The sequence below is a fragment of the Sprattus sprattus genome (assembly GCF_963457725.1).
Source record: "Sprattus sprattus genome assembly, chromosome: 1".
In the NCBI taxonomy this organism is placed as follows: domain Eukaryota; kingdom Metazoa; phylum Chordata; class Actinopteri; order Clupeiformes; family Clupeidae; genus Sprattus; species Sprattus sprattus.
Window position 1 is genome coordinate 60,627,764 of NC_137920.1, and position 19,494 is coordinate 60,647,257.

Consider the following 19,494-nt stretch of genomic DNA (forward strand, 5'->3'; position numbering starts at 1 on the left):
ATGTGCTTTATATAACTAAAAGTGGAAGGAACATCAAAATAAAACATAGAGACACACAGTCGCTATATATATACAGTATATACAGTATATACAATTAAAAAAAGAGTATATTATATATAACTAAAATCAAATACACCGTTCATAATTGGTGAATGTTAAATGAATTGGTATTTTTGATTGAGCTGGTAGTCTTTTTCCACATGAAGAGGTGTGGTGTGATGTTACACTGATATTATCTGTTTCTATTATCTGTTATCTGTGATCATCTGTTCGAAGACTGTGTGTGTGTTTGTGTGTGTGTGTGTGTGTGTGTGTGTGTGTGTGTGTACTGTGGTGCTGGCCTTGCGAGAAAGCTGTGAAGTCTGAGACAGTGCGCCACCACATTCCCCAGGCTAATTGAGGCTTAGGACCCGGTCCAGCCGAGGAACACAGGGGGGTAATGCCAGAAATGTAAAAAATGTGTCTGCTGTGGAAAAAAAAATCAAACTTGAGTCAGAAGATAGGGTGTGGGGAAGAGGAGAGGAGGAGATGTGCGGCCTACGGCCTGTCTTATCTCTGCTGGGAGCCAGTCACCCTGGGGTAACCTCTGAGGAGAGTCAGTCTTGGTCTGGGGTGTTCTGCCCTGCAGAGCTGTGGTGTGTCTTTGGCTCTTACTGCGGGTAGGATCTGTCGCCATGGCGGAGAGCCTCTAGCTGAGGTGGCACGGTGTGGTTTTATAGTGTTGAAAAGAGTTGTTCTCAAGGCCACTTCAGCTTGTTTACTACCCTGGGAAACAGTGTGGTATGGTGGCGGAAATATATTTGCGTTGGTGTGTTTGTATATTGTTAATTCCTCCCCTGTGTCATTGGTACATACCATAATCAATTTTGGAGTGGGCTTGAGTAATTGCTATATGTGTGTCTGTTGTGTGGATCAGGTCTGGATCACTACCGCCCCGAGGTGTTTGAGCACAGCAAGCGACTTCTGCTGCACCTCCTCATCGCCCTGTCCTGCAACAACAACTTCCAGGTCATCGCCTCCGTCCTGCTTCTCACCCGTGAGATCAGTGACAACAAGACCCTCACCGTCAAGTCCAGCTATCAGCCTGAGTACCACTACACCGGTGAGGAGACACTCTAGAGCCTTCTAGAACACTTACACTTAAACTTCTAGAACTATTTTTCTCTGGTTCAGACCATTGGGCTTGCCTAGATCCAGTTAGACAACAACATGGTATATTTACAGTAAATTTAAAAACCCTGGATCCCATGCTAAAATATTCCTATTCTTGTCTGAATGTTTGCCGGTGTAATCAGGGAATGCTACTAACACAGCATTCTTATGTGAAGTTCATTGCTGAGGTAATGATGCTTTAGGGGCGTTTTATTACACAATGGATAAAGGTGCCAGAGCCTTAGGGTTACCACACCAAGATTGAGTGTGATGCTAACCCCAAGGTGAGATTCCGGACGTTTTCGTAAAGAGGACAAATCACAAAATTCCCCAGAAGTCCCCGAACGTTGCTGTCAGCTTTCGAGAGCAACCTTTTTATTCTTGTGACAAACATGCTCATGAAGGAATGGGCACGTCTAGCATTTTGAATAGTCTCAGAGACGCCATTGTGGCATTGCTATTTGATACGGCTTGGAAGGGCTAATCCTTTTTTGATGATCCATTTCCTTATCATCAAATCTGTGGTTTCCATTCTATGCACGCAATGAAAGCTGCCTTCTGATAACTCCTGAGTTTCATGCCAGGTGTTATTGCTTGCATTCATATGCCCTAATTTATCACAACACAATTAGTTTGAAGTGTGCTATACTGAAGTTGCTCTGTGTAAGCCATGGTAGGCTATTAGTTAGGTCCATGGAGATCTCCACTACGGTGTCTCCTGTCTTCCTAATGCAGAGTCTACCTTTGGTGTCTGCTGTTCAAATGAGTCCACTAGTGAGAAATAAGTGAATGCGTGCCAGCACAGATCCCCTGTGACCTGTAGGCTACTAGTCTTACTGCCTTCCCACACTAATCACAGACTGTCAATAGACAAGCAGCGTGCTGAGAAGCCACTGAAACCCAGCGTGTCCGAGTTCTGAAGTGTGCCGATGCTGAGGCCTTCTTGTTGTCTTCTTCTCCTTTCCTTATCCTCTCCTCTTCCTGCGCTAGGGGGCTTTGACTTCCTGCGGGAGAGTCCGTCTCCCGTGGCGGACTCGGGCCTCAGCTCGTCCTCCACCTCGTCCAGTGTGAGCCTTGGCGGCAGCGTGGGCAACCTGCCGCAGATCAGTGCGGATCTGGAAGAGCTGGACGACTCCTCCATCGACACGGACGAGAAGACCAACAAGCTCATCGAGTTCCTCACCACCAGGTGGGCGGAAATAGCAACATCGAGTTTTAGATTTGTGTAGGAAAGGCTAACCACATTTATGACAACCATGTTAACAAACCATAAACAAAAAACAAAAACAAATTCAGGGAAGAATGTTATCCAACAGAATAACCGTGAGTAAAACTCTCCAGTTCCCAACTGGTACTCTTTAGGTGAGCAAATACTCATTTGTTGGCATGCAGCTCCCTCTAGTGGCTAAACCAGACATTATTTGTATCATCATGTGTCTGAGAGAGAATGAGAGGCAAGTTTACACAATAACGTTTATAAAGCTTCAACATTTTTGAAGCTATTACACCTTTATATGGCAGCAGAGCCTGTGTGAGTGCTATTAAGAGTATGCTTGAGCTTTATGTGTGATAGTTGTGTGTATGACACAAAACGAATAAGTTTGAGTAGGCTCGTGTGTGTGTGTATGGCTGGTTAAAATCCCAAGGAGGAGATAGCGAGGTGTGTTTGTGGTGAGTTAATGGCGGTGTGGCTATGGTTGGTGGTGGGGGTGGCACAGTGCCTGGAGTACTGTCCTGTCATTGCTTAGGGCGTTCGGGCCGCTGTGGTGCCATGAGGACATCACCCCCAAGAACCCCAACTCCAAGAGCGCCGAGCAGCTGTCCAACTTCCTGCGCCACATCATGTCTGTCTTCAAGGAGTCCAAGTCAGGTAGGGGCTTTGACAGAGAAGTCAAATAAATCACAGAAATTAAACACACAAATTAAACACACACTCCCAACAGAAGACCCCAAAACATTAACTGAAGTCAAATCTGTTTTCTAACTTCAGTTGCACAGCTATAGGTAATTTTCCTGCTGGTGTAGGTCTTTTACTGTAAATACCTTATAAATCCTCTACATGTATTGACATGGTAGTGTTGCTATTTTTCAATCTTTATGCAGGCTTAGGCTTCAGGGAGGACATTAGTTAGTTGCACTCACACTTACATGTAGCTAAGGCCAAGGCTAAAGCTTTTTTATTCTATTTCTATTCTATAATATTTAGTGAATTCATAGTCCAGGTAGGCTATTCAGTGCATCAACAGGTATTTGCATTGCATCTAGCAGCCGAACTACAGGGACTCACTTGGAATGCTTCTCACACACAAATATCCTCATTTCTGATCATAGTGATATACAGTATATATATATATATATTTATATGTAACTGTTTGTTTGTTGTGTCTCAGACTTCCACCTGGAGCAGCAGCTGAGTGATGTGGCCCTGCAGACGGCGCTGTGCAGCTCATCTCGCCACTACGCTGGACGCTCCTTCCAGATCTTCAGGGCCCTGCGGCAGCCACTGTCTCACCACGCTGTCTCCGACATCCTGTCACGCCTGGTGGAGGTGGTGGGGGAACACGGGGACGAGGTGCAGGTGTGTGTGCGTGTATGTGTGTGTGTGTGTGTGTGTGTGAGAAAGAGAGAGAGCTAGCCCATATCCGATGGAAGAGAGAGAGGAAGTGGTAAATGTTGTTTAGTATGGTGGCCATAAGCTTTGCCGAAAGCCTATTCAATGAGTAATTTGTACTTCCTGGACCAACTACCTAACAAGCTCCAGATGGCTGCCAACACACTATTGGAAAGTACCACAGTTACCAAACCTAAATGAGAATAACCCTGAGTATCCATCTCTGCTTTCCCCCTTACAGTCCACTGATCTGGCCTATGTTTTAGTCTGTGCTTCTGTATGTGTTCCTATGGGGGTGTCTGTTTCCAATGTTTCTCATGTCTCATGTATCTATGGCTCTCTCAGGGCTATGTGATGGAGGTGCTGCTCACACTAGAGTCTGTGGTGGATAACCTAGCCGAGTGCCTGAAGAACAGTGATCTGATGGCAGCTTTAACCAGGTGAGATTCACACCCATACACTGGGCCTGTGGAGACAGCCGCATATCCATCCCCAGTATCATTTCTGTGTGTGTCTATATATGTTATAGCTAGATATACTATAGATATCTGTAGATTGTGACTTTGCGGTAACAACTGTGTGCGTATCTCTCGGTTTGGATGTGTGCGTTTACCTGGTGGTACGTGGATGTGTGTGTGTTTGTTTATATTGTGAATGTTTCTCTCCCAGGGCCTCGTCTCCTGACTTCCTGGTGAGCGGAAAGCTGAACTCCAACAGGAAGAGCACTGGCCAGCTGAACCTTCCGCACGGCGCAGACGCCAGTGCGGCCGATCGCAGCCGGCACCAGCGCAGTTACTCCGTGCCCAAGAAGTTTGGTGCTGAGAACGGCAACGGAGGTGGCGGCGTGCACCCCCCCGGCGCCCGCTCCCCCTCAGACAACCCCCCGCGCAGTGCCACGCTGGACCGCATCCAGGCATGCACCCAGCCAGGCGTCAACTCGCGCGGCTCGCCCCGCAGCTGCTGCTCCTCGGCCTCCTCCACCCGCGGCGACTCCTCCGGCCTGCCCATCAGCGACCCCAACCACGCCGGGCACCCGGCCTCGCTGCTCGCCACCACCTTCTGGGTGGCCGTGTCGCTCATGGAGTCCGACTTTGAGTTCGAGTACCAGATGGCGCTGCGGCTGGTGCACAAGCTGCTGGCGCGTGTGCCGCTGGACCGGCCCGAGAACCGCGAGCGGCTGGAGAAGCTGCAGGCACAGCTGCGCTGGAGCGGCTTTGCCGGCCTGCAGCAGCTGCTGCTCAAGGGCTTCACCTCGCCGGCCACCTGCGACCAAACGCTGCAGCTCTTCTGCCAGCTCACGCCCGTGTCCCGCATCACCGTGGTTGACACCTCGCAGGCCATAGGTGGGTAGCCTGGAGCACTAGACCACATAAGCAGCAGCAGCACTAGTGCAATAGTGGTTTCCTATGTGCCTTTAGACATATATTTGACCTTCACCTTTAAACATATCTTTGACCTTCACCTTTAAACATATATTTGACCTTCACCTTTAAACATATCTTTGCAATAAGTTTTAAACACAAAAACATTTGGAAAAATTAATAAAAACTCAGTTTGCCCGAGACCCTTTCTCCTGGGTCAGTGTGGTGTGCCGACATTAGTCTTTTGCAGTTTTGGGTAATTACGTTTTTTAATGATTAATGGCTATTTGTGTCAGCCTATATACTGTAACTGGATAATTATTCTCTCCCTCCCTTCCTCTCTCTCTCTCTCTCTCTCTCTCTCACACATACACACACACGCAGGTTTCCCTTTGAACGTGCTCTGTCTGCTCCCCCACCTTGTTCAGCACTTTGACAGCCCGACCCAGTTCTGCAAGGAGAGTGCAGAAAGGATAGCACAGGTGCGTCACATAACCATCAGCCACCATCTCTGTTTCTGTTTTACACTAGCTCCGTTAGTTACACCACTATTGTATACATTTAGAGTAGTTTCTTGATCATGCTCTGCAAATCATCAATCAAAAAGTATTTATATAAGCATTAGCACAGAGCAAACAGGAGCCCCACTGTGAAATGCATATGCAGGGAGAACATGGAATACATGGTTGCTTGTATGAGTGTGTATGGGGAGATCACCTATTAAGAGTGTGACGAATTCCACTGCTAAAAGATGACATGGATTGATGAAGGTGTTCACCAAAACATGCGGTGCCAGAGTAAATGTTACAGAGTTAATGTGTGTGTGTGTGTGTGTGTCTTTGTGTGTGTGTGCATCAGGTGTGTTTGGCGGAGAAGGAGAAGAACACTAAACTCTCCCACTTGGCTCACGTGATGACGCTCTACAAGACCCGCTCGTACACCCGAGACCCTTTCTCCTGGGTCAGTGTGGTGTGCCGATACCTGTACGAGGCTTTTGCCGACATCACACTCAACATGGTCACCTACATGGCAGAGGTAAAGCAAATCTGTGCTGCTTAACACAGCAATTGCAAAGCCACAAAAGGCAGATATTCTGTGATAAATCTGTGATCTAATCTGTGATTAGTTTTTCTCACTGAGTTGTTTTTGAGAATCGGAGGCTGGTTGTCTATGACTTTGTGTCACTCATTCCATTTGCCCCTTTTTTTTTCGTTCACAGTTACTGGACAAGGGGCTTCCCAGCATGCAACAGCCACTCTTGCAGATCATCTACAGTCTGCTAAGCCATATGGATCTGGCCATTATCCAGGTTAAGCCTTTCAATGTCGAGGTACTCAAGACCATCGAGAAGTTTGTTCAGGTAAGCACTAAGCAAATGTTACACATAGTCTAGTCAGTTATATTAAATGCATTCAATACTTACATTTAGTGAATTAAGTGCTGTATAACAGATTAGGTATGTATTTCTATACCCTGTATGTGAGTTTGTATGCATTGCTTTCGTTCAATCGCATTCATCATATTTAAATCATGTCTTTCATTTGTGTGTGTGTGTGTGTGTGTGTGTGTGTGTGTGTGTGTGTGTGTGTGTGTCTGTCTCAGACGGTGCATTGGAAAGAATCTCTGAACATTCTGAAGCTGGTGGTGTCTCGTTCAGCCAGCCTGGTCCTCCCGTCGTATAACCACGGCGACCTCTCCCACCTTGAGGTTAGCCGCATATGGGATGGCTCCTCCAAAGCTCTGCCAGGAAAAACACTGGACTTCCACTTTGACATTTCAGAGGTAGGAGTCCTTCCACCAAGTGTGTTTTTCCTTTCTCTTTCGTCATCTATTTATTTCTCTCTCTCTCACTCTCTCTCTCTATCTCTCTCTCTCTCTCACCCTCTCTCCATCTGTAGTTCTCTCTGTCTGTGAATACCTTCTGCATTTCACCTTCTGTTCTGTGCCAGTTTTAAAGTCTGACGCATCTCTGTGTGTCTGACGTATCTCACTCACCTAATATAGAAATACACCACGTGAATAAGGAGCATTAATACCCAAGACTCTCTCACATACCTAAGATAGAAATACACCAAGTGAACAAGGAGCATTAATACCCAAGACTCGCCATTTTCCGAACCTCAGCCCTGGGCACCAGTGGTGTGATAGGAAACTGTAGGCTGATGGTAATGACTGCCAGATTTAGATTTAGAATGTGACAAAACGAGAATAGCAGTGGCTTTGAATGTCTCAAGGGCTTTTGGAAGGGAGAGGGAGAAATCATATGGCCAGAGAGACATAACATGCTCAATAGAGACAAGAGGAGGACTGTCATCAGATGAGAGTAGAGCTTAACTTCATCCGACCTCTCGTATATCGCCACTTATCAATCAACTTATTAATGTTATTAGAATCAAAAACAGCTGTAAAGCTATTGCTATTCACTGGAGGGTTAAACCTAATTGTTTTGAAAATGTTTCTTTTGTATTGGACCTTAATTTAGATTATGTTGATTCAACTTGATTGTTGTCGTTATTAAACTGTGACATTGAGTGCCAGGTTTAATTTCCGAGGGCTTTGCTCAAAGGAAATCCCCCCTCCTTACTGAATTTTTTAAGAAAAACCTGTTGAAAAGTCTCATGTTTTTATCCATGCAACTTTTAACAAACTTTTTCAGTTCCGGTTATCAGATTTTCCATTGAGCTCACCAGGAGTGATGTCACAGTCCAGATAGGCTCGCCCTGATCTCGAATCAGTACTTGAGGTGCACACTCAAAAGAACCTGGAGTCCTTTTCCTTCCTTCCTATTGAGTAATCACCCCTTTGCCTGGCTGCCGCTGAGTGATAAAAGACCAGAGAGATCCTGTGCTGATCTAGACTGTGCAGAGGCCGATAAGCCGTGCTGTAATTAGCCTGTTTTTTCCACATTGAGAGAGCAAGAGAAAGAGGGTGGAGAGAGAAAAGGGGGAGAGAAAGAGGCTGAGCTGTAAAACAACAGGAAGAATGGGTGGATGTGATGTGACACACTCTTTAATATGTGGGTAGGACGGCGCTAGCAGGCACTGCTAACGTCTGGTAGGTGTTTTTATGTGCCCAAACATAATTCAGAGACTTACTTACAGGGTTTTAGCTCTCATGCTAACATGTTATGCTAACGTGTTCTCCAGACACCAGTGATCGGCCGCAGGTATGATGACCTGCAGGGCTCGGCGGGCCGCGACGGGAAGGCCAGGGCCATCGCGGTGACACGCAGCACCTCCTCAACCTCCTCGGGCTCCAACTCCAACAACGTGCTGGTGCCTGTCAGCTGGAAGAGGCCACAGTCCTCACAGGTAATACTCCACTCCTAACCGAGCCTGGTCCTTATTGCACTAGTCAGAGTTTGAAATACCCACAGTGCACTTTAAGTTTGTGTACTCTGTGTGTGTTTGTGTGTGTGTGTGTGTGTGTGTGTGTGTGTGTGTGTGTGTGTGTGTGTGTGTGTGTGTGTGTGATGTTTTATACATGTCTACACGTACCCATTTAAGTATGTATTTGGGTTAAGATATTTGTCTCTCTCTGTCTCTCTAGCTCTGTGTGTGTCTCTGTGTGTGTGTGTGTGTGTGTATGTGTGTGTGTGTGTGTGTGTGTGTGTGTGTCTGTCTGTCTGTCTGTCTGTCTGTCTGTCTGTCTGTGTGCATGTGTGTTTGTGTCTGTGTTTGTATGTGTGTGTCTGTATTTGAAGTATGTTTGTGTCTGCATTTAATCACTGCTCTGCTTGTGTCTCCCGCGTACTTAGAAACGGACCCGTGAGAAACTGGTGAACGTCCTGTCATTGTGTGGCCAGGAGGTTGGCCTCACGAAGAACCCATCGGTAAGTCTACCACAGCGGGAGCACACCCACCAACCCCGATTGGTCAGTTCAAGTTTGTCTTTAACCAATACAGTGCTAGGAATTCAGTGCCAACGCAAATACAGGAAACCTACTGGGATTTTACAAAATTCATTACAAAGGTCACCAGAAGCAAAACATGCACACAGGCAAGAGCAACACATTCCTAGAAACTGAGTTGCAAGTCAGTCCCTAATATTTCAGTTAGAAAATGTTATTACATTGGTACAGAACACATGGTAGCAGGTATGAGTTGAAAATGTGGTTGATATAGGTTATGGATTTCCTGATTCTTTGTTACCCGGGCTCTGTTCACCACTGAAAAGCATTTCATTTGCTTTGAGAGTTTCCTTTTCTTCAGGGTCATCTGTTTTTTGTTTTCCATTACAAACATACAAAGACTACAAAAGGCACAAGAACAAATAGTCAATTGTAGTGGAAACACATCCTTTTTTTCTCCCCAAGGTGATCTTCTCGTCCTGTGGGGACCTGGACCTGATGATGGAGCATCAGCCCAGTCAGGTATCCTCGGAGGACGGCACACGCGAGCAGGACACGCTCGACGACACCGCCTCCGAGCAGCAGTTCCGCGTCTTCCGCGACTTTGACTTCCTGGACGTGGAGCTTGAGGATGGCGAGGTGAGTGCCAGCTCAGTCTATCCTAGCAGGCCCGTTCTTGGGTCCATTTTCTCGGCTAAAGCATAGATAACTTAACACACAGTAAAAACGAAACTATGCTCCAGTTCAAGCGAAAACAGACATAGACATAGACTTTTGTATGTGAATGGCATAAAGATAGGCTTGAATGTGACGTAGCTGCACACTTTATTTCCATCAAGCAAGCCTTGTGTCCACCTCCTAAGCAAATCTGTCTGCTCTGTTCTCTTTGCCACTAAACATTCCTTGTTCAGTGCAGTTTCTCCTTTCTGCTGTAGCTCTGTTGTGTGTTATGTGTTCTGTCTGTCACACTGTGTCGGTAATGCTCTCTTTCTTTTTCCCCTGGGCTGCTCAGGAGCTACAGGTGAGTGTCTCCCTATGTCTGGTAGGCTCATAGTGTGCATGCGTGTGTGTGTGTGTGTGTGTGTGTGTGTGTGTGTGTGAGATTGAGAGAGAGATTGAGAGAGAGAGACTGTGTGTGTGTGTGAGAGAGAGAGAGAGAGAGAGACTGTGTGTGTGTGTGAGAGAGAGAGAGCCTGTGAGTGTGTATGTGTACTCACCCTTGTCATGTGTGTATATACATGTCTTTATTCAGAGGCTGTAGCTAACAGAGTGTAGAATGCCCTCAGAGTTGTCATTTCCTCTTGGAACTCAAGTCACAAAATTCAATTCAATTCAATTTTATTTGTATAGCGCCATAACAGCGCTTAACAGAGCCCAGAGCCTAAACCCCCTTAGTGCATGCACAACGGCAACAGTGTGTAAAATGCATGTTGTTTTATGAAATGATGAAGTGATTCAATGTTAGACCGAGGACAATCTTGAGTATGGGAGTTTAATTTGACTGCCTATTAACAGATAAACTGTTAACAGATAAATTCTATTACTAAATAAAAAAATAATGGCATCAAAATATGAGTTATGGCATTTAACATATGGCATAGAGTGCACATATACATGAACAGTCTTACTTGATACCTTAAGGGTAGTTTCCATTTGATTTGGACAAATGCCATGGTTGCTTAATCCCTCATTCATGAGAATGTCTGGTGTCTGCATCCATATCATCGTACTGTATTACGTAGTGTGGAGTTTCCATAATGTTCCTGTAGGATATTACTATCCTATTGTTGTGTTTGTGCAGAACATTTGGGACATGTGTGCAAGCACCTACACCTGTTTTGTGTGTGTATATCTGGGTGTGTTTGTGTATTTCTGTGGGAGTTTGTGTGTGTGTATGGGTGTGTGCGTACGTCTGGTGTGTGTGCATGCATTCTGGGATGGTTGGTGGGTTGTTTTATATGCCTGTGAGGGACCGGACGGTCACCCCACATTGTTTGGGGATGTGGCGACTGGACTGGGTGGTGAAGTGTGGAAGAACCGTGCAGGAGAGGGTAGTTTTCATAAAAATATATATATATTTATTTATTTACACAGGGACTAACCCCAACACAGTGCCCATGAAACAAACAAACAAACCAAACATACCGGCCGTACTCACAGGTACTGCAGTTCTCTGCACCCTGGGCACCTGCTTGTCCTTCTTAGGCACAATCACAGGCACCTGTTCAGCCCAAGCCAGGCCCCAATCCTAGGCACAGAGACTAACCTGATTCTGAGTACATTACCTGGCCATCGAAAACAAATAGCTACATACACTTAGCACAAAACACAAGGCACACAAATTTGGTACAGAGACAAGGAACACAGAAAAGGCACACAGAACACGGCATACAAAACAAGGGTACAAAACAAAGCTTAAAGTGTCCACATATCTAGACACGTACTGACTTCACCTCACACCGGTAAACAGGGAAAGCAGTACACCTGTTTCTCCCCCAAAGTTCTGCAGCTCTGCTGTTGAATGCCTCTCTGGACAAAGTATCTCCCAGCCAATCTCCCTCTTGAAAATGAGACACCCTTTAAATAGGGCACAGCCTCGTTGACTTGATTAGCTCCAACATTGGGATCAGGTGAGCCCAGCCCCAACCATTATGGGGGTGGAGTCCAAAAGTCTTAAAGGCACCATCCCTTTTTTGCCACAGTGAGGGGGAGAACTCACCTTCTCACAATGCCCTTACCTAAATGTCTCTCTCTCTCTCTCTGTCTCTCTGTCTCCGTCTGTGTGTCTCTCTGTCTCTCTCTGAAGGGTGAGAGTATGGATAACTTTAACTGGGGGGTGCGGCGGCGCTCCTTAGACAGTGGGGACCTGCACGAGCTCCTGGAGGAGAGCCAGCACTCAGGCAGCACGCCCAGTCTGGGCCACGAGGACGAGCAGCCTGACGACTCAGACGAGTCCTCGGAGGAGGAGGAGGAGTCCAACTCCACCAGCCAGAGTCTCTCTCACTCACAGCTGGTGAGATCTCTCTCTCTCTCTCTCTCTCTCTCTCTCTCTCTCTCTCTCTCTCTCTCTCTCTCTCTCTCTCTCTCTCATTTCAATACAATGTATTCAGCATTCAGTATTTAGATGTAGTATGTATTGTGTAGCATGTAGCATGTAGTACATACTGACTGTAGTGTATACTGCCAGAACAAGAAGTCTTAATGTACAGGAACTCAGCAAAACACAGCAAAAACTTAAAACAAGAAATTGTATGAAGGTCAGGTGTTACTGGTAATACCTCAGGCAATAGCAGGCAGAGACATATCTGGCTACTGGCTTCAAACAGTCCACCCTTTGTCATTCTCTCTCTATCTCTCTATGTCCTCACCCCCACACACACATACACACACACATACTCACATGTAAAAAAACGCCTATGTATTATAATTTCCATCTCTCTCCAGACCATGAATCTCTCTCCGTCAGAGGAGACCAATCACACAGATTCGCTGTCCACCTCCTACGACACCACCTCTCTGAACGCCACCACTCCCAGCCTGGGGACATCTCTGCCTGAAGACAGTGCCATGCCGCCCGTAAGCCGCTGCCTCGCAACACAGCAGTCCTCAATGGCTGGACATTTAGTAGCCCTAAGGCCCTTCCCTAGCCTCTCTGAGTTAGCTGTCAGATCACTGAATTGTTAATCAAATCTAAAAATCCTGTAAATTAGTAAATGTAATTCACCTTGAACACACAAGCAAACATACAAACTTAAACATTATTTGGAGGTATGTAAGCATTGAACTGAAAGAGCTGTGTGAGTAGAGTGGTGTTTATAGTGGGTGTGTTGTGTATTAAGACATATGCCATATGTTTTCCCAGTTTCCACCCCCTTTGGAGGTGACGGCTGAGGATGATGACATGCAAGAGGAAGAGCTGTCCTTCTGCGTGAGCGAGCTGCCTCCGGGGTTTGACTGCGGGGACGCCTTCACCCTAGACCTGATCCCTGAGCAGGAGCGCTCCGAGCGAGACCTCAGCGGCAGCTGCTTACCCAGGTACCTACTCGCAAACAAACAAACAAACAAACAAACACAAGTGACTTTTAATGTCATTTTGCGACCACACAGAAGCTTTAATGTTGGTTGAATAAGCATTGGGCTGTGACGGGTGAGCATGTGTCTGAAGGTCATGCACGCATGAGTGCACTGCAACTGTCTGGTGACAAAAATACCACAATGCTGACATGCTCTTACTGATAGTTTAAACCATTGTCATTGTTGGATGGAGTTCTGAGCTGTCTAAAAAGATGGAGAGGTGGAGAGAAAAAAAAGTAGAGAATGGAAGGTGTCTTAGCGTACCTATTATCAGTTATCGGTCAGTGTCAAACATCGGCCATTCTTTTAAACAATCAACATGCTAAGTTTAATAATGGATTAACAATCTAGAACAGTTAAATAATGGATTTACATGACAACTCGAACGCTTGCTGATAACACACGCCGTCCAATAATTAACACCGTTACAATAACTGCATTCCTGTCGGGGGGGGTTTCCACTGCAGTTTTGGGGATGTCCGAGACGACCTGCAGGATCTGGACTTCCCTCCACCGCCCTCTCCCTTCTTCTCGGCCATCCTGGCGGCGTTCCAGCCCACCGTGTGCGACGACGCCGAGGAGGCCTGGCGGAGCCACGTCAGCCAGCTGGTGGCCGACTGCGATGGCTCCTGTGCCATCTACACCTTCCACGTCTTCTCCTCCCTCTTCCAGGTATTCCTTCAGAAGATGCTAATAGTTGACAATTTTGTAGTTTCATGAGTGCTCTGAAGCATTTAGAAGTTTTTTTTTTTTAAAGTAAGCGCTGCATCTTTTTCAAATATTTGTCTTTTTTCATGAGAAAATATGGATTCTTCAAGATTTCTAGTTTAGCTTGAGACAAAAGCTTGAAGCAAATTCTTCTTCATAATTTACACTGTATGACAAAAGAGCCTTTTCTGCTTTCAGAACATCCAGAACAAGTTTTGCTCCCTAACCAGTGATGCCTCTGGTTACCTTGGTGATGGAGTGAGGGGAATAGGGTCAAAGTTTGTGCGGTCATCCCAGATGCTTACCTCATGCTCTGACTGCCCAACAATTTATGTTGATGCGGACACGGTTAGTTGTGGGGGAATCTGAAAAAGACCCTTCCTTCTTCCTTTTTTACCCGTTTCACTCTCTCTCTTGTCTTTCCTTCTTCCTTTCTGTCTCTCTTTTTTGTATTTTTCTCAAATTAGTTATCAGTAACATGGGGAGTATGATATAATACTCCAATAAAGTCCCTGTAGTGTCACATTTTCAATCCTTGTAGTTCCATTGTCACAAGGATTGCGTCTGTGTGTTCCTCCCCCAGATTGTGTCTTACGGGCTGCTGGAGAAGATCAAGTTCAGTGTCCTGGAGCTTCAGGAGTATCTGGACACTTACAACAACAAAGAGGATGCTGCCACCTCAGTAAGAAAACACACACACACACACACACACACACACACACACACACACACACACACACACACACACACCTACCTACCATCCATGCTTACATGATGGGTCACAAGCATCGAACTAGAAAGTGTCAAATGGACTGTTCTTATCAACCCATGCAAACACACGCAATGTTTCATGTCAGACCCGGAAAAAGGAGTAGGGGTCTCCAGTGGCACAGATGATCATCCGTAACCTTTAAATAAACGACAGGCATAAGTATTTGTGCTCTTATTAGTATCCACAGTGATAACCGTCACTGAAGAGTGTTGCTTACGTCCATCTCCCTCGTTCCAATTCTCTGGTCATAAGTCGGTGTTCCAGTCGATAAACCCTCCATCCCTTTTACTCACCCCCTTCATCTCTCTCTCCTCTCTACCTCTCCCTTCCCCCAGTGGTTACAAAACTGCAAGGACACGTTTCCCAAGTGCTCTGATGATGGGGTCATCACCTGTCAGCCAGGGGACACAGAAGAGAAGGTGAGTCAGTGTGCTTAGACACCAGCGCAGCATAGCGAAGCGCAGCATGGCGGAGTTTACTCCCACACCTGGATTATCCCACACCTGGATTATTCCACACCTCATTCCTGCTAGCTAACTCTGCCAATCTTTTGTCGCTTTTTTGTCGCTTTTGGTCTTTAAAGCTCACTGTACTTGCAGTGTCTGATACCTCTTATCAGGTCTAACGTTTTTAAAGCTTTTCTCCCGTTGTAACCGACTAGTACTGTTGCCCTTTAGAATCTTGTGATGCCTTTCCTCGCAGTGTCTCATCCAAAAACTTAACAGTGGCCCTTGAAAGATATTAGACCACCTCAGTGCATTGACCATGAGTTCCAGTTAGGCATTAGTGAAGAGGAATTTGTGTTGTATTGCCTTAAGAATCTGGAATTATATTTGCCCTCTGGAAAATGACATGCATCAGGAAAATGACTGGACTGAGCTACTCAGTAGGGAGAATTTTGACATGCTTCAATCGAATTCCTCTTCCTCTTTCAGTCTTTCTCCAACATCTATTTGATCCTTATGCCTTTCTTATCCTCTGTCATTAACCTTTGTGAAGGTTCAGCACCACTTACCTGGCGATGTTATGACTGGTCTGCCTCACCCTTGTATTAATGCTGTGCTCCTGGTGATAGTGGTGCCTGACTAAATGCATGGGTTTTTCACTGACACTCTCTCTTTCCCCCTCTCGCCTCTCTCTCTCTTTCTCTCTCTTGTCTTGTGACATGCTTGCTCTGAAGCAAATGGAAACTCTGGCAGTAAGTTCAAACATGTTGAAATGCTTCTCCGACACCTGTTCAGCCTCACAGATTTTAAAGATGACCTGTTATGCTCTTTTTTTTATCATGTTAGTTTTGGGATCTGCTAGAATAGATTTACATGCTTCAGTGTTCTCTATTCTCTATTCGCCCTCTTGTCTGAAATGCTTTATTAGAGCTCCTGTGTCTTTAAGGCCCCCTCACGGTCAGCCCAATGTGCCCTGATTGGTCAGCTAGGCGGGCAATAAGGATTGTGTTACAACATTGCATAATTTTGTAACGAAGGAGAAATGGGCTGGATATTTAAACAAGGCATTTCAGGCACCTGAGAAAAGTGGCTGCTGTGGGTGAGAGTTACTCCCTCTGGCTCTGTAACTTTGCAGACCGTTTACATGCACAAAAAGCTACTGAACGCTGAACGGGAGAGAAAAACAAGCATAAATGCATAATAGGTCCTCTTTAAATGCCTTTAAAACCTATACATGACTTAGGTTGATCGCTATGAGATGTACGTAATGTAACCAAACATATATGAACCATATGAATTTGCACACAGCAATTATAATGTTTCCAGTGGCTCCTCATGCTCTAAAGCAATTACGTCTTTATTGTTTTACCTTTTCTAAACACTTCAGAGATCCCAGGGCCTACTACATGAATAGTCACTTGAGTCATTTGACATGTTTGGGGCCTGTAGGGCCTGTAGGGTCTCTTTGTGAGGTGTGGTTGCAATCATCTGTTGTGTTCCTCCACAGCAACTGGAGCTCTGCCAGCGGCTCTACAAGCTGCACTTTCAGCTCCTGCTGCTGTTTCAGTCCTACTGCAAACTGATTGGGCAAGTCAGTGCCATCAGCTCTGTGCCAGAGGTAAACACACACACACACACACACACACACACACACACACACACACACACACACACACATCCACACAAACACACACTCACACACACACACACACACACACACACATATACTGCTATGAAAGGTAGCTGTTGAAATCATTCTTTTCTGAATAAAAAACCTACAGTTTAGCTTGACCCACATCTTGTACACATTGACATTTGATATACAGTTAGGATATATTTCACATTTACATTTCATATACAGTTACATTTAGATTTTATGTTTACATTTCATCTACAGTTACAGTAAGTTACACTTTTTTCATCTCAAATGATGCACGACACAATACAAGGACACCGCTTTTGATGACGCATGTATGGCAGCTACGTGTCTAATAACGCACTAGTAGCAAGTTAACGAGAGCTCAGAACGAGAGCTCCAATTTAAGGCAAGACCTACTGACCTACAGTGCCCCCTCACCTACCGTGGTGAGCCTCCATCTCTGAGCCCCAGGCCTAAGCCTCTGTGTTGCCCTGCAGCTGCAGAACATGTCCAGGGAGGTGAACGATCTGAAGAGCAGCCTGAGGGTGGCGGCGGCCGCCGTGTCTGGAGACCTGGTGTCCCACCACAGGCCCCCGCCCCAGGCCAGCTTCCCCACCACAGAGACAGCCGTGCAAGCCGTCCTGGAGTGCCTAAAGAACAGCGAGTTCACCACTGCCATCCGATACATCCGCCAGTGCAGGTAAGAGAGTGGTCAGCGATGTCTATGTGAAGCGGCGTCCTGGTGTTCAACTGTACTAAATCCAAAAGTATTTGAGTTTCGAGGAAAACTACCTTTACTGCGATATGCTGACATCACACTTTATTTTTTATTTATTCATTTTGTATTGAAAAGTATAGATTGTAGAGATTTATGACAATGGAGTAATTCATTTGTTTGCTAAGTCAAGTAACTGACAAAACAGACTGAACAGTCTAAATTCATGATTCATGATTCATGATTGACAGGGATAAATTCAGCTAATTGAAAACAATAAACTGAGAAAATAAAACAGATGGCTGTTATAAAGAATGATCTAACCCGGGTCTGTGTCTTCCTCCCTCTAAGACGCACGTGGCCGAATGAGATCTTCGGTGGCAACGCGGAGGATGAGGTGCAGACCCTCCTCAACATCTACTTCCGGCACCAGACCCTGGGCCAGACGGGCACCTTCGCCCTGGTGGGCTCTAGCCAGGACCTGTCCGAGATCTGCGCCAAGCTCATGGAGCTCAACGGCGAGATCCGCGACATGATCCGCATCGCCCAGGGCTACCGGGTGATCGCCGTCTTCGCCCCCGACTCCAGCGCTTCCGGCGTTAGTCTCTGACACGAGGGGTGCGGCGTCCACTCGCCCCCCCCTCCCTGGCCTGGCCCTCATCCTCCGCTGCTCCCCCCTCCCATGCCCTTCCACCCCCCCTAACACCGACCCCCCTGCTCCACACGCCCCCACCCTTCCATCCATCTGCTGTCTTCTTCCCTGCCCCGTCCCCTCCACCCTCCACCTCCCTCTCTCTGCCCTGTGTGCCCGGTTCGAGCCAGCTGGGGGCGTGGGGGAGCTGCTGCAGCTGCCCCTCTCCGACAGGATTTCCTCCGACACTGCTCCCCTATGTGGGAAAGTTGGGTCGCACCGCCATGACTCTGCTCAGACGGGACGAGTTCCTGGAAGCCAAGGCGGCTTCCGACTCGGGATGCCACGCGGGTGGCAGTAGCGGAGAGACTAAACCGCTACTGCTCGACATTTCGGACTGAAGTCATTGAGTCACGTCTTCTATTGCACTAAATCGAGCTTTTCTTTTCTTTTTTTTGCTGTTGTCGTTGCTGTTGCTGTTGATGTCGCCATCGACAATTTCTCCAATTTTGCCATCATTTCCATAACATTGAAACATTACAGAAGGCAGGAGTGTCGCGTTTTGCGACTTTACTACTGAAAAGAAATGCTGCAGACTTTTTGAGGAAATGCCAAAGCCAGAGGGACTGATCTCCCACCATCGTTGACTCTTTGTTGAAACTGTCCTACGGGGAAACGTGCAATGCTACTCTCTTGACGTAAGGCCTTCTACTGTACTTGCTCAGCTCACACGAATGTTGTAGCTTTTTTTCAAAAACTCCTCCTGGCTTTCACGATAAGGACATGCAGACTGTAACACCATACAAAATGTAACCTAAATCCGTATTTTGTTGTTGTGGAGGCTCTGTGTCCAGGCTGTGAGCTTATTTGCTTGTGAAAAAACTTGTCACCAGTTCATAGGTTCAACACTGTATTGTAACATATCATTTTTTTGTGAATATTCACTCCTGCTACTCGACAATTAGGCTGATATTCAGCATTCATGTCAATATTTAAGAAAGGAATAGGACACATGGATAAGCTATTGTAGAAGTGACTGGATTCAATTGTCATGTCAGTATCCCTTTTTACCCATGTGTTGCTTTCTACTGTATAGTATCTTGCCTCTAGGGTTGTTTTCACAATGTCAAGGAAAATGCATTGAACATAGTTTTATGAGAGACAAAGTTCTATGTTGTGTCAGTTAAAACTGCCAAGCATGCATTGTTGTATTTACAGTCAATTGTATTAGAACTATTTATTAACAAATGCATATTTTAAAGGAGAGAAGAAATGTTTGTATAAAAGTACAAAGGGAGATCTCCCCATGCAAGTGTGTAGGAGAGTGTGTGTTTGTGTGTGTGCAAGGGTGTGTGTGTGTGTGCATGCAATAAAAAAATAAATATTGCACATTGTACAGCTTCCTTTAGGAAGATTGTATGAGTAGATTTTTTTGTCATGTAAATAATTTTACAGTTTTGTGAAGTCCTTTGGGTTGGTGATCTGTACATGTCTGAATCACAGTAAAAATAAAAAATAAAAATAAAAAAACATAA

The 19,494-nt window shown here is 46.0% G+C and overlaps 1 protein-coding gene across 1 annotated transcript in view; it reads left to right on the plus strand.

Moving 5' to 3' along the window:
* Window positions 1-19,494, plus strand: part of fryb (furry homolog b) — a 54,262-nt gene extending 34,768 nt beyond the window's left edge. Inside the window, exons 39-61 of the mRNA XM_080838748.1 lie at window positions 917-1,102; window positions 2,143-2,341; window positions 2,901-3,022; window positions 3,543-3,730; window positions 4,109-4,203; window positions 4,433-5,106; window positions 5,509-5,606; window positions 5,983-6,159; window positions 6,344-6,484; window positions 6,727-6,906; window positions 8,271-8,435; window positions 8,882-8,956; window positions 9,440-9,613; window positions 11,781-11,987; window positions 12,419-12,550; window positions 12,837-13,009; window positions 13,516-13,720; window positions 13,955-14,104; window positions 14,340-14,438; window positions 14,864-14,947; window positions 16,482-16,592; window positions 17,111-17,313; window positions 17,680-19,494. Of these exons, the coding sequence (XP_080694874.1) occupies window positions 917-1,102; window positions 2,143-2,341; window positions 2,901-3,022; window positions 3,543-3,730; window positions 4,109-4,203; window positions 4,433-5,106; window positions 5,509-5,606; window positions 5,983-6,159; window positions 6,344-6,484; window positions 6,727-6,906; window positions 8,271-8,435; window positions 8,882-8,956; window positions 9,440-9,613; window positions 11,781-11,987; window positions 12,419-12,550; window positions 12,837-13,009; window positions 13,516-13,720; window positions 13,955-14,104; window positions 14,340-14,438; window positions 14,864-14,947; window positions 16,482-16,592; window positions 17,111-17,313; window positions 17,680-17,938 (4,097 nt within the window). The 3' untranslated portion in view covers window positions 17,939-19,494. The remainder of the gene's footprint in view (window positions 1-916; window positions 1,103-2,142; window positions 2,342-2,900; window positions 3,023-3,542; window positions 3,731-4,108; window positions 4,204-4,432; window positions 5,107-5,508; window positions 5,607-5,982; window positions 6,160-6,343; window positions 6,485-6,726; window positions 6,907-8,270; window positions 8,436-8,881; window positions 8,957-9,439; window positions 9,614-11,780; window positions 11,988-12,418; window positions 12,551-12,836; window positions 13,010-13,515; window positions 13,721-13,954; window positions 14,105-14,339; window positions 14,439-14,863; window positions 14,948-16,481; window positions 16,593-17,110; window positions 17,314-17,679) is intronic.